General features: G+C 33.5%; 1 protein-coding gene across 4 annotated transcripts in view; it reads left to right on the top strand.

The window, feature by feature from the left end:
* Positions 1–15,066, top strand: part of Eip93F (Ecdysone-induced protein 93F) — a 71,839-nt gene that overhangs the window by 18,011 nt on the left and 38,762 nt on the right. For 3 of the 4 annotated variants that reach the window (XM_086839490.1, XM_086839491.1, XM_086839492.1), the window contains exon 2: positions 3,957–4,913. The exons of the other annotated variant lie outside the window; for it this stretch is intronic. In XM_086839490.1, the coding sequence (XP_086695616.1) occupies positions 4,889–4,913 (25 nt within the window). In that variant the 5' untranslated portion in view covers positions 3,957–4,888. The remainder of the gene's footprint in view (positions 1–3,956; positions 4,914–15,066) is intronic. 4 annotated transcript variants of the gene reach the window in all.

The raw sequence follows: 15,066 nt of genomic DNA, 5'->3' as shown, positions 1-15,066 counted from the left end.
ACACAACCTACAAAGTTTCAAACCTAAAATAAAGTGAACAAAAAATCCAGAAATATGCAGTTAATAAAAAAACAACAATAAACGTCAACCTTATCGGATAATATATATAAGAATTACTATATTAAACATCAAATATAATCAATGGAACCTCGATAACATCGATAAATAGAAAACTTAACATAAAATAGAGATAATAAGTGCTTTTTAAAAATGTTCTAAAATTGTTTTAAATAAAAATTTCCACATAACTTATTCGAATTTTGAAGCGAATGATCAAAAAATATTTAAAACAAAAATAACTCAAAATTAAAAATCTTGGGCAAACAATTAATTTTCAGACCGACATAAAGTGCATTCTTTAGAAAATACATTAAATTAAGGTTTTAAAATATGATTTTAGCTTCAATAAAGAAACTTGGAAGAAACACAAAATAAATTCCCAAATACACTTCTTAGAAACTTACCCCAAAACTTTCTTAAAAAAAAAAAAAAAACAAAGAATTAAAAGTTTAAAACTTTCAAAAACTAGCTAAATATATATTTTAGAACTCCCACCTGCATCTGAGCTACCCCCAGAGAGAGTTAAAATAATAAAAACACCTCTTAAAGTACAAAAATAAAACACAATAGTTTATCCATATCACGTATACGCCATGTGTGTTCATTATGATGATTTTTACGCACAATCATCATAATCATCAACGACATCAATCGCCCGCGTTTGTTTGATTTTTTTCGGCTTTTAATTTAAATTGCAATCGCCGCTTGTCTCTTGTTTTCCCCCCACATACGTGTGTGTGTGTGTGTGTGTGTGTGTGTGCGAGGAAACGCTGACGCCGATGCCACTGTCAACGCTGGCATCGCTGTCGCGGTTAACGCCAACGCTGGCATCGGCATCGACGTCAACGTCGCTGTCGCCGCGCTGTCATGCAAAATGCGGAAAAGTTTTTTTCGCGCACTCGCAAAATTTTTATAGAATGCATTTTTATTTCGGTCTTTTGGTTGAATAGTTGCATTGCCCAGCTCAAGTGCGTGTCTCCGGTTGATTGAATAAGAGTGTGCCTATATGATTGAGTGTGTGTGTGCGAGTGTGTGTTTGAGCCTTAATAATAACAAACACCTCAAAATATTAAATAACAATTTCGTGAGAAAACTGGGGAATGCCCGAAAGAACAACAACGAGAGTGAAAAGTGATAAAGGATGAAAATACTTGAAAAGTGTATTTATTAAATATATAAACAATGAATTATATAAAAAATAAAAATTGTATATAACTAAACTGAAAATTAAGGACTGGGAAATATTGAATAATATATAAAAAATATCAAACATAATACAAAAATAACTTAAGCACTGAAAAACCAACAATTTTCCACTTCCTTTAGTTGTGTTTCAAGGCCTTAACTTATGAGCATGGCAAGAACATAAAAAAAAAAAACAATGCGGAAATTATAATCAATTCTTAACCATAATTAAATAACAAATGAAGGCCAAGTGTTTAATAAAAAAAATACAATACAAAAAAACCTTGAAACCATAAATAAATGCAATCGAATTGCACTTCAAAGAAACATTAAATACAGCCAGAGAAAGATTTAATAATAAATATTAAAATACATATAGAAAAACAAGTTTTTGAATCAGATTAAAACTTATAAAATAAATAAATAGTATCAAATAAAACCCCTTAAAAAAAGACATATCAAAACACATTTACCAATCAAATAAATCCCCTTCCAAAATCCATCAAACGCATTCCATTTCATATATTAATAATGCCAAAATCAATTCTCATTTACTGCACTTGGCTTAAAAAACAATGCCTGAAATCTTTAACTAAAAAATACTACAAAAAAATCCAAAAAAAATAGATTGAAAAGATGGAAAAACGAGAGCAAAAAAAATACCACAAAGGCAGCGGCATACAAAATGAACTGTAGCCAAACTTCTGAAGCAGCAACAGTAGAACAAAACAAACAAAGTACCTACCGAAAAAATAGAAAAAAAAAGAACAGAAAATGGGAAATAATAAAAGGGTCTAAAAGAAAAGCAGAAGAGCAGCACCGTAGATGATGAAGAAGAAGTACTAGTAATAAAGTGTGTATTTTTTCGGGTGGCCCGTCGCCATCGTCGTCGTCGTCGCCAACTTTTCTGTGTTTTCTGTGCAGGCAAATGTAACAAATTTTTGTCAGTTTCAATTTTCGTCAGCAAAAATCCCCCTTGGCCCCAGTCCAAGTCCAAGCACTACCGCCGCCCATGACAATGGCCAGGTCGCTCGCCAGTCTCCAGTTTCTGGCATTTACTTTGCCGTCGGGCTTGGCGCACAGCATAATGAACAAAAAACTAAGAGGGAACTGAAAAACAAAAAACGGAAAAAAATTCCAGGGGGGGGGGTGGGATTTTGGTTAAAATCAACTCCCAGATATGCTAGACAAAAAAACAAAAAAAAATGGCAAATTAAATAGCCGAAAAAAATGTAGCTGTAGCTGCAGCTGCGCAACATCAATTGGAAAACCCCTACCAGAAAGTTTAACCCTCACCTATTTGCCAGTTCCTCCGAAAAAAAGAGAACCCCATTAACTGACCAAGCTAAAAACACAGAGAAAAATCATTTAAAATTTGAAGATAACAATTGAAGCCATAAAGTTATACATTAAAAATAAGCAAGTACAATATTATGAAGAAAGATTCAATTGTTTCTTAAAATTTCTAATATTTCTATAAAGTTTTTCCTTGAACTACCTTTAATATTTCCGATCGAAAGATCATTTGTTGATAGATGTATAAAATATATTTCAAAAATCCTTATTTAGTAAATACATTTTATACATTTTTCAAATTAAAGATTAACTCCCGAAATAGTAAAGATTTCAACAAGATAATTAATTTGAAGTTAACAATTTAAGACCATTAAATTATTCATTATATATAAAGAAATTTTATTTTATGAAGACAGCTTCAATAGATTCAAAATGTTTCTCAATTTTTTACCTTTCAAATCAACAAAGAAAGATCATCAAGTTTTCGAGTATAAAATATATATGAAAAATCATCACCAAAAGAATAGATTTTTTAAGAATCAAACAAAACCGAAATAGTAAAGATTTCTCCAACATAAATAATAATATCTCTCTGTAACTTGCAAACCAAAAACCTTGTAATTAATCAAGCATAAATATAATTTAACTTATTTATTTTCCGTGCAGAGCATTCATTTGATTTTCCTTGCTTCCTTGGCTCACCTTCCGTTTGCTTCATTTTTTTTTATATCCCAGCTTCTGCTTTATTATTTTATTTTACGTTTTTTATTTTTTGGAACATCCTTCCTCTGCCTTCTGCTCCTTGCAGACCCACGAAACTTAAATTACTATTTACAATGGTATTTTTTTGGCTGATTTTTTTTTTTTGTTTTTCAGCTCAGAACTTGCCAGGCGAATTTTTTATATATACATATACATATATATAAATTTTTTATTCGCATTTTTCGCTGCCATAAACTTTTTTTTTAAGCTCAACTTCAGGGGAATGGGGGAAGAGAAGTGGGGGGAGGGGGAAGGAAAAACCAAGTTGAAGCTGTGCTCTGCTGGCTAATTTCATTTTGGGCCAACTCAGTTCATTTTTTTATGCAGCTGCGTTCAGAAATTCCGATTAAAATCAAATCATCTCCAGCGCCGCCATATCGAAAGTATAAAATTTTTTTAAATTAAATTTAAATTAAAAATCTTACACATTAATCAGAGTGCCGGATATTCGATAAATCCATTTCATAGCATTCTTTAAATAGCTTAAATATTTGTCAGATACAGATAAGTATCTTTCGAGATTTTCATGCATTCATTCTCTTCTTTTTTATCGCCACAAAAAGTGCAGTGAATGAGATCATTTCGGCCACACGTTCCACTTCTCTCTCTCGCTTCTTTTACAACGTTTTCCATCAAATATATTCTTTTTTTAGATATTAAACAAAATCAACAACTATAGTAGCAACAACAACAACAACAACAACGCAACAACACTTTTGTTAGTAAATTTATGTTGAATTAAAAAAACGAAACAAACCACATAAAAAAGTGCAATCCAACAAATATTAACGTTAAAAGAACTAAAGAGAGAAAATAATTAAAAAAGTAGCCATTACTTTTGAATTATTTTTAATGCAAAAAGGAAAAGGTTCATATAAATAAAGCAAACAAAAAAAAAGAGAATAATAATAATTATATAAAACATGAAAAAAAGCCTTTTGATAAAACACCATATCAAAGAGCAAGAAATTAAATGCAGGAAAAATAATTAAAATAATTAATACACAAGCGCAACTGTCAAAAAATCTACAACAACACAAAGTGCAACAACCAACAACCAACAACAACAACAAAATAGAAGTGGAGGAGTACAAAAAAATCACATAATTGCCGCTGTCTGTAAATTGAACATGCAAAAAATTCCACCAAATAATATAATACAAAAATAAAAATAAAAAACGCCCAAAAGAAAAATTCGCGTTTCATTTTCACGCGCTGCATATTATTTACTCTGTGCTCCACATATATATACATATAAATCTACAACAAACCAATAGCCCAAAAAAAAATATAATAAAAAAAGAATCAACAAACAACAATAAAAATTTCGCCTGCATTTTCGCCTTTTGTAAACGAGAGAAGAATTTTTATTGTATATAAAAATTATATACACCGACGGGAGGCAACCCACTCCAACACTCAAAGTGGAGAGTGGCAACCCTGCTGCTGTAAATTGCTCAGCAGCAGCAGCAGCAACACTGCAGCAGCAACACTGCAGCAGCAGCAGCAACAGTGCAGCATCATCATCCGCTGCATCAATTTGGCTTTTGGGCAGAGATAATTTAAGAAAAATATATGTGATGCTATGCACATCAGCAGCTATGAAATATGTACGTATTCTCCAAATAATCACCAATAAAATTGAAAATAGATTTTATGGCTAACAATAATTAATTGCTCATAAATAATAGCATAATTTTGTGATTAGTTGGTCATACAGATATATCCCTAAGAGCGATCTTTGGCTCTTGTATAAATCAATTAGAGTATAAAACACTTTTTAATCGAACAAAAACTCACAATGAAATGGTTTTTAGATTAACTATGAATTATTAGCCATTTTTTCTATTTCATAAAAATTAAATGCTTAAGTTTTAAGCTTTTTATCAAAGACTTTAATGCCACAAAATTAGTTTCTTATCATAAAACATAACACCTTAAAAAGGTTAATAATCTTTATCAAAAGCCTTTCTCCTTCACTTGCGGTTCAAGTTCTACGATCGCTTATCGATCGGTAAACCCCTAAAATTACATGAATATGTATATATATTTTTATATTTATAATAAATTCATACAGATATATGCAATAATATGCCTCATTGACATTGTCCTTCAGTGACAACAACAGCGATGGCGATGTACGAAAGCGAAAATGTGTAAACAAAGATACACAATGGGTGGCGACTGTGAGGGGTTTCTGTGAAATGAAGGGGGGGCGTCTGTAGAAGGTCTTGGGGGTGTAGGGAAGGGGGACTATCAGAGGCGTCACAATGCGATCGCCGCAAGTACAATTACATTGAGCAATACTTAAGGACAGAAGTTCAAGCAACTGTCGAGTGCATGACCATAGATACTTTTTATGAAGAGATACATATAGAGTGCTTTTATGGTAAATATTCTTGATAAAATATTATATTTAAACCAAAAGATATACGATAACTAGATAATTAGCTAAGAAAATAGATAATAACATATGACTAATGCTTTTTCCAGGGGCTTATCAGGTTCTTAGACAAATACCACACTTTTATGTAATCTTAAAATATATTTAAAATGTCATAAATTTTATCTACTTCCACTTCCGATAGATATAATACATATCTGATTCGATTCATTCACTCATTTACTCACCAAAATTCTTCCCTCAATTATCACTAAGCGGAAGTCATGAGATACCAAACTTTTGTCTTAATTTCTCTACATTTCTCTACATTTTTCATTTCCAAAGATTATCAAATTTTGATTCACACAACAATGTGCAGTTATAATCTCTTTCGCATCTGAAACAATCTAAAGACGGGGGCTCTTCTTATCAGTGAAACCCTGACGCAGCCGATTGTGACCCAAATTACGACAGCTTTGGCGAGCCTGATACGTGGCGAAATCTCAAAAAAAAATACAGCAACAATAAATTTAAGCAAGAAATTATTGAACAAAAAAAAAGTATATAAACAAGTACTTGCAATCGCGTAAAAAAAAGACGACAACAAAAAGCGGAAACATTTTGCGCTTTCTTATCAAGGCATACGAAATTGATTTTATTTTGTTGCTGAAAATTTTTGCGCCACGAACGAAAATTCGTACTGCCTGGCAAAGTGTGGAAATATATATACTAGAAAATGCAATATATATATTCTTAAAAACAATATGTACTATATATTATAGTGATAGTTGTTGTGCACGATTCGAGTCGAGTCAAAGCATAGTTCAAATTATCGCAGTTTCAGTTTGTTTTTATATTATATATTTTACTATAATTATTTGCACAAAATATAGTTACAGCTGATAACGAGGTGCGGCTGCATTGCATTGCGAAGAGTCGTAAAAAATATATATATTGTATATATAATATATAATAAATGATTTCCCCATAACCGAGGAGAGGAAGTTAAAAAAAGAAATCAAAGCGATTGAACCTTAAAACATATTGTGATATCCAACCAAAATGATTGCTTATGCTCTCTGACTCAAGCTCTTTGTGATTAATCATTGTTTTATTTTATTTATTTTTATTTTACATTTTTTCGACTGACTTTTCCAGAAAACAAAGTTCAGTTTCGTTTTGTATTCTCTTCGATCGCATGTTAAGCCGTAAAAGTGGCGAAAAGTTTTCAAGGCTGATCAAATTTCGTTTGGCCAAATGGCCTGCAGCTGTTTTAGGCCTCCTTTTTTTTTTGTGTTTTTTTTTTTTTTGTTATACTAGATAGTGGACACTCAAAAAGTGTTTACCATTTGGCCAAAAGATAACACACATTGCCATAACGACAATAAAAAGAATAAAAAGAGGTGTTGTAAATACAAATGCAATGCTGCGTAAACAGAAACGCAAAAAACAACAACGTGACAAATGTGTGAACATTAAATATACGTTTATTAACAACAAAAAGAAAACGACAGAGACGAAAAAAAAGCTGAGAAAAAAAGTGAACCTAAAATAAACGAAATCAAGCGCAAAAAATAATACTTTTGCTGACTTGACTTGAAAATTGCTGGAAAAAAGGGGCGGAAAAGCGGGAGAGGAAAGCCATAGTCTATTACTTTGGCGTTGGCCACACACGTGGATAAACCAGTACAGTGCGTACAATAAGCTTAAGGTTTTATATTTTTAATTCTAGAATTCTTTGTTGGAAAAACTGGTTGTTAATTCTTTATATTTTGATCATTTGCAGCTTAAAATTAAATGTAATAGTCTTAAAAATCTACACCACAATTAAAAAACTTAAATACCAATTACTTTAAAACAATTGAGCAGTTAATTTCAATTAACTTTTACTTTATTTTTAGTTTTAGCTAAACCTCATTAGGCTTTCCCAAATTCCCCTGTCACTCTCTAGGATTATAGCCCAATTTTATTCCCCTTTATCGTATCTCTTTTGCGACCGAATCGCACTGTATTTTGACCATAATTAGCTGACATGCTTTGGACGGGGGGACTGGAAACAAGACACACATTTAATGCCACAACAAATTCACAAACCATCAATGTCTGCGGTGGCAATCTCTTTGCCAATCCAGCAAACATTTAACAAACGGAAACAGCTGTCTCGTTCTCGTTCGTTCTCGGCCTCATCCAAGCTCTCATTCTCATTTTTATTCTCCTGCCATTTCCCGGCCGATCTTTTGGGCCCAAAGGCCTTTTTAGCCCTGGCAGGAGAGGCATCTGCATATGCCAAAAGGAAGCTGCTACCAAACACTCACACATTGATGCAGCAAAACTGCAGCCGGCTGATGGTCAGAACTTGCAGCAAAAATGTTGCACAGGAAAATAAAATGGAAACTGAAAAATATTCTTAACTTATTTCATTAAAAAAACAATGTTACAAAATCTATTGGGAAATATATTGTAGAGTTCAAGGTGTTTAGCTCATATTTTGAAAAGCTTTTGTTAATGAATTTGTTGCCTTAACTTTTGAGTTTATTCTAGTGGAATTACTTTCTTGCATTATTTAAAATCTTTTAACCCCTTTTCATTTCTAAGCTTTCTTTTTCCTTTCAGTGTATTTATTGTAAACTGAGCTAAAGTAGAGCCTGGCCACATGCGACGGCTGTGCCACAGTTCTAGCCAACAACAAATAGTTGCAACTGCCTGCATAAAACTTGGCTAACGACTTTTTTCCGTTGGCGCTCTTGACTTTTGCATTGAAAATCGTGCAATTCACCTGCTGCTGCTGCTGCTGTTGCTGCTGTTGTTGCTGCTGTTGCTGCTGCTGCTGCAGTAACTACAACAACAATGACGCTGAATGCATCTGCATCTCGTCTGCGTTGCATGTTAATGTTACAGCTGCACTTGCACTTGCAGCTACATAGAGCTCCTCATCGTCATCGTCGTCGTCATGAATGAGTCTAGCGAAGAAAACCCGACTTGTTCCCAGTTATTGCTGGAACCCTTTTTTTCCTTCGCCTAACTTGCCTTACTTCGCCTTCCCCCCTCCCCGGCAACTTCCACATGCAATTATTTTTTCTAGGCTGCAAATTGCAACGCTCCCCTCGCCGTATCTTTGTATCTGCGAGTATCCGCCAGTATCTGAGTATCTGAGTATCTTGTGCTGGTACTGTGTATCTCTAACCATCTCTATCTTTTGCGTCTGCCGTAGCTTCTTGAGGTCGTGGCTGCCTTTTTGTTGATTTTACAAGGTGTGGAATGACTTTAGTAGCGCCTCATCATCAAACTTTGGCAACAGAAGAGGTTCGATTGATAGAAATAGGAAATTTTTAAGGAAATTCTATTGGAAATGTGATAGAAATATAGATATTATAGCTTTTCGTGTTGTTTATTAACAAAAATATACCCTAGAATTCTTATAAACTCAATACTAAGTCTGGGTTCGAAGCCCTTTTGGGACAAATACTTTTTAAACTTCTCTCATTTTTAATTTAAATTGAATAAGTTATAAATAATAGTACCTAAATATATATTAAAAATACTCCTAAATATTTACTAGAAGTCTTACTATTTCCTTTTGTATTTCAAAATCCATTTCAAATACTATTCCACTGACCATCACTGTTTGGTAAGGCTTATGGCAGCGGCTTTGGCTTTGGCATTGGCTTCGGTTTTGGCCACGGCTCTGGGATCGGTTTAAGCCAGGTCCGAGACTTGGCCGCACGTTTATGGTCGCGTTTTAATGTAATTGTTGTTGTATTACAGCAAATTTGTAGCCATAGGATTTGTTGTTAGCCAAACGTTGCTATTGCTATTGCTGTTGCTGTTGGTGTTGTAATTTGGCATTCATGTTGTCGACCAAAGTGGCGATTTGTTGATTATTGTTAGAAAATTAAAGCCCCAAACACCTTTGTGTGATTTCCAGCCCGACGGTTTTGTCGTGTGCCACCGATTGCCGCCACTTTGCCAGCCGATTAGCCGCATCTTTGATTATTGCCATCACCCAGGCTTACCAGGGTATCGATAATTAAATCGATTAAATGAAAACAGGTAGCCAGGTTGCGCTAATATCTGTTATCCAACACTGGCCAACAATGACCGTTAATTTAGGGTTTAATTCTTCTGAAAGGCTTCCGCGCCCACCGCGAATTTATTATGACACTGATGGAAGGGATGTGCACAGCACTCCAGTGGCCCAATGAGTGATTGACTCGAATGAGTGACTGACTGACTGAATGACTGACTGAACTAGTGAGTGAGTGAGTGAGTGAGAGAGTGAGAGAGTGAGTGACGAGCAACTCTGAGTGGCAACGAGTCCGTGTTATTAGTTAAATGGCGTATAATGGATGAATAACTTGACAAAATAGCAAACAAAACAAAAGGTATAGACGATGTCAAAAGCGTAAAAAGAAGTGGAAAATTGGGAAAGAGTCTAAAGATACCCTGTAGAAAAATATGGGAAATATTCAACATATAAGAAAAACTATTACAAAATAATGGAAATTATAAAAAACATTTAAACACACACAATATATAAAAATATTTTATAGAAACTTCAACATAATACTAAGAAAACCTATTTAAAATCATTATAAAATTCTTATTTTCTTTTTTTTTAAATCAAACTATCTCAACCCATAAAGATTATATTAGTTTCTGGTCTGTTTTTAAACTTCCCCTATAATTTCCTTATAATTTATGAATTGATACCCTTCAGGTTTTGGCCAACCTATACCATAAACTATATTACAATAGCCAAGGGTATAACGACAATAAACAAAATAGCAACAAAAAACACAAAGTCAAAGACAAAGCGTGTGCTTTTGTGTGTGTTTGATAGCCGGACTGCGACGACGACGACGGCGACTGCAACCGGACCACACCTTAATAATTACTTAAAAGGAAAATAATTTACGAAATTGCATTCATAGTTCAACATTGCAGTGTTTTGCAACAAAAGCCAGCCATAACAAACAATGAATGCCATCCACAAAAAAAAGGAATAGCAAAATATTGTGCGAAAATCGAGGGAAAACAGCGCGTGGTCATATCGAGTTTCCAACAATTGCTCCCCTGACCCCTTCGCAGGGTTATTTTCCAAAAGATAAACCTCGAGTAAGGCATCTTAATTTAACGTAATTGCTGTCCCTTATCCTGCTGGACCCTTTAACAAGTTATTTCCAGAGACAAATTCCATTGGCGAACATGGCGTATGAGTAATGGGTGGAAATACTTGTCACGCTGCGGTCAAGCAAATGGGTTAAAAATAGAAGAAAAAATATAGAAAAAAATATATATACGAAAAACAACCTGTTCGAGCTGGAAAAACAAGCACACACACTCCAAATTTGACACATTTGTTCGGTTGAAAGCCCGAAAAGCCTCAAAAAACACACTACCTGAAAGTGCATTCGCGCATGAAAAATGTGCTAAGCAAACGCAAATGAATTTTGCAAATTCGAAATTCAAACGTGAAGCGACAAACAACAGCAACAACAACATCCATAGAATGCATAAATTGAAAACTCATGTGGAAACATTGAAAAGAAAATGCGATGATCGAAAGAATTCTCTTTTGGCGAAACTGTCATCAGGAATTTGCTTTTTGTATGCAAAACCAGTTCTGACTTTTAGATTCACTTTGGAAACCTTGGCTTATTCAGAATATTTTCAAATATTTTATGGCGCAGTTACGATTTTAACAACAAGTTATTCCAAAAATAATTAACATATAAAAATAATCCCAAGCGATCATAGAAAATCACGAAAGCTTGAATATAAACTTGTTATATAAACTCATCTCCTGCTTAATGATGCTGAATGAAAATATATATATATAAAAGTATCGGGTGAGTCAAGGCGAGTCGGCTTTTCCTGCTTTTCCGTTCCTCGTCAGACGGAAAACAGTTTACTCAGACAAAAAAAAGAGAGACACAGACACTGTGTAACCTTCGAACCCGCTTGGCAACCAGTCAACAGGACAATCCGGGGGCGAGAAAAATATATAAAAGTAAATATGGGAAATTGTTTCTCATTTTCATGCTTTTTTTTGTGTTGTGTTGCGTTCCTTTCATTGTTTGCCAACGTCTGGGACAGTTCGGTCACTCAATACCAATTGGAAATTGTGGAAGAAAAAAAACGGATGCCTCAATATCATTTTCATTGATTATATTTATTTCCTGGCCATAAAACAGTATCTAGTACCAAATTTGTACAGGTTTTTTCAAAATTTCAGGAAGAGAAACAACTAATTTTAAGCAATAAAAATGTTTTGCTATTATTATAGTATATTCCGTTTGCTAAAACCTGTATTTTAATTTGTAATCCATGGTCAAAGACTTTACTAACTTCCTGGTTATAAATCAGCTAAGAATAATTTACATATTTCAAAAGAAAAGTGTTTAAGAATGAGTCAAAATATCAAAAATTTAATACACGAAATTAGCAATGAAGCTTAATAAATTCACATAAATTAAGATACATTAAAGATCATTTAAACAACCCAAAATTTGGATGGAAGGAACATAAATGTATCATTGGGGGGTCACAAACACCCTTCAATCTTTTTAAATATTTAAAATAACAATAAATACCTAAACAAACCTCTTAACTAAATTCATTCCTCTATAAGCTAATGCAAAAACCAGCGACAAATATATAACAAGCTGCGGGGAGTGGCAGGAAAAATAACAACAAATAGAAATAAAAATACTTCTACGACTGCACTCACGTGTATCTGTAGCTAAGCGCCAACGAAGGCAGAGATCAGATACAAATCCATTGTTGCCACAACCACTCACATACATAGATGCTCATGCAAAACCATGAACTGGAAAACCTTGAAAACTCAACTGCAATTTATGTTCAATGCAATGTTGTTTTTCTATGTTTTTTTACCAACAACCGATTTTGTCTCTCCACTCGATTTGTTTTCTACCCATGATTTCCTAATGAATTCGATTTGTATGGAAAAGCCGGGAAACCGGGAAACCCTATTCCCTAGTCCTATGTACTGGCTAATTGTGGAGCCCTAATGGCCTCTGTGAATTTCATTAGCCATCCAATCAACGCATCTGTTTGTGCGTGGCTTTTCTCGTATGTTCTTTGGGGTTTTTTCTTCTTTTTTTGCAATTTTCAATTTTCCCTGTGCATTTTTCTTTGTTCATTTTCTTGCCCATGTTCCTTTTTCCACTGTGCACTCACTTGTAATTGTGTTAGAGGCCTATGCCACTGCCACGCATGCATTATTATTATAATTTCCAGCTCTCGAGCTCTCTTCATTTTTTCTTCACTTGGCGACTGGGGTTGTGTTATTGTTTTATAGAGAATTCGATTTGGTTAAGTGCGCTTCCAGGTTTCTATAATTATTTTTGCCTTTTTTTATGTTTTTTGCTTGTCATTTTTAAACTAAATTATTATTAACCCAAGTAGGCTTGGCTCTGTAGGCTTTTGTGACAATTGGCAACAAGTGGGTGCATTGCGCTGAAAGCTTTTTATTAATTAGTCCTAATTTGCCTTTGACTATGCCAGCACAATGATGTTGTTGTTTTATTTTTTTATTTTCTGAGCCAAGAGCCAAAGCTAACAATCAATTAGAAAACGCAAGTGGCAGGCAGTCAAGGCTAAAAAGCTCAGTACAAATAAAAAACATATAGCAAGTTGGCTACCAAAATGTCAGGCTTTACCAAGCCCCAAAACGAGACCCGTGTGTGTGTGTGGGTGTTGCTTTGGCGGCACCAAATTTGGTTAAACCAAAAATGTAGAAAACAAATTGCATTCATAAATAAAATCAAAGTCAAAATCAACCAATAAAATTTAAATACAAGTACATTGAGTTTGGTGTGTGGCAGGCTGGCTTTGGCAATAAAAAATTGTATGTTAATTGTGGCGCCACATTTTTCAAGGTTTTATAGAAATTTTAAAATGTATTTTAAGCAATGAATAAAGTGAACTAGAAGATTAGAGGTGATATATTTAATAAAAGCCTTGCAAGTAAAGTTCAAAAGTCCTCCACTTGGTTTAAATTTCATTTATTGGTTACTTATTAAATTTATTTCTGAAAAAATAAGTATCAAAGCCTCAGGATTTTACATTATGATTTTAGTCAGAAGCTTTGAACGCAGCGAAGGAATCATTTCCGACCCTATAAATCATATATATTCTTGATCAGCATCAACAGCAGAGTCGATCTAGCATAATTCCGTCAAAAAAATAATTTCAACACTTTTTTCAAATTTTTATATGGGGTTACATCGTTAAAATTGTCAAAAAAAATTTTCAAATTTTCAATGTTTAAAAATCTTAAGTTTAGTATGCAGATTTATTAACCTAAGAAAAACTTACATAGAAAAGCTTTCCGAATTAAAATTAAGCAATTTTTGGCTTAGTTATGCGTTTTTTAAGCTTGAATTTCTCGATAAAAGTGTCATATTAAAATATCGATAAATATCGGTTTAAAGGATCCGAATATTCAATATCACACTTAATCCGTTCTAATTAATATATTGTTATATTTTATCCATCTCCTTTTTTATTATTAATATTTTTCCCAGCTCTATACCTTTTACCAAATAATTTCCAATCTTAAATCCCCTTAAAAAAAAAAAAAGAAACAATGACAAACCCCTAAAAAACCTTTTGACAAAGCTCTCCTTAGTATTTTCGCTCAACAAAATGCACATTTTTGTCTAAGCCGCTCGCTCGTTCGGTTTCTCTGGCAAAGTGCAACACAATTAACACCCCGAAATGCATACACAAAAAATGGGCAAAAAAAGTAAATGGAAAAAATAAACTAGCAAATTTTTTAACAGTAAAATTTGTTTGTTTAGCGATTCAGTCTGGCATAGAGAGAACCTACTGTTGGACGAAACATTTTCATAAGCGCAAATTCGATAGAGCGCTGTTGTTAATGAAAATGAGCAACAAAGCCAAGCGGTCACACACACACACACACTCGCAGTCAGAAACTTAGAACCAAAACCGCATGCAAAATAGATAGAAAAAAAAAAATAGAAAAACAAGTTTTCTTTTTTTGCGAATTTTTTTCAGCATATACGAAAATGCGCAAAATACACTAAATAAATGGAAACGTCAATAAGCAGCGAAGGAGAATAAATGAGCGCACCAAACGAATCCACAGATACAGATAAAAAGATAGATAGATAGATAGATAGATAGATAGATATATAGATAGATAGATAGATAGATAGTTAGATAGATAGATAGATAGATAGTAATGATAGATAGATACTTAGATATATAGATAGTTAGATAGAATGATAGATAGATAGATAGATAGATAGATATAAAGATAGATAGATAGATAGATAGATAGATAGATAGATAGATAGATAGATAGATAGATAGATAGATAGATAGAT

This window comes from Drosophila serrata, unplaced genomic scaffold (assembly GCF_035046125.1).
Source record: "Drosophila serrata isolate PLE 108 unplaced genomic scaffold, ASM3504612v1 contig_376, whole genome shotgun sequence".
Taxonomy (NCBI): Eukaryota; Metazoa; Arthropoda; class Insecta; order Diptera; family Drosophilidae; genus Drosophila; species Drosophila serrata.
The sequence above is the reverse complement of the archived record's forward strand: the minus strand, read 5'-3'. Positions and strand labels throughout refer to the sequence as shown.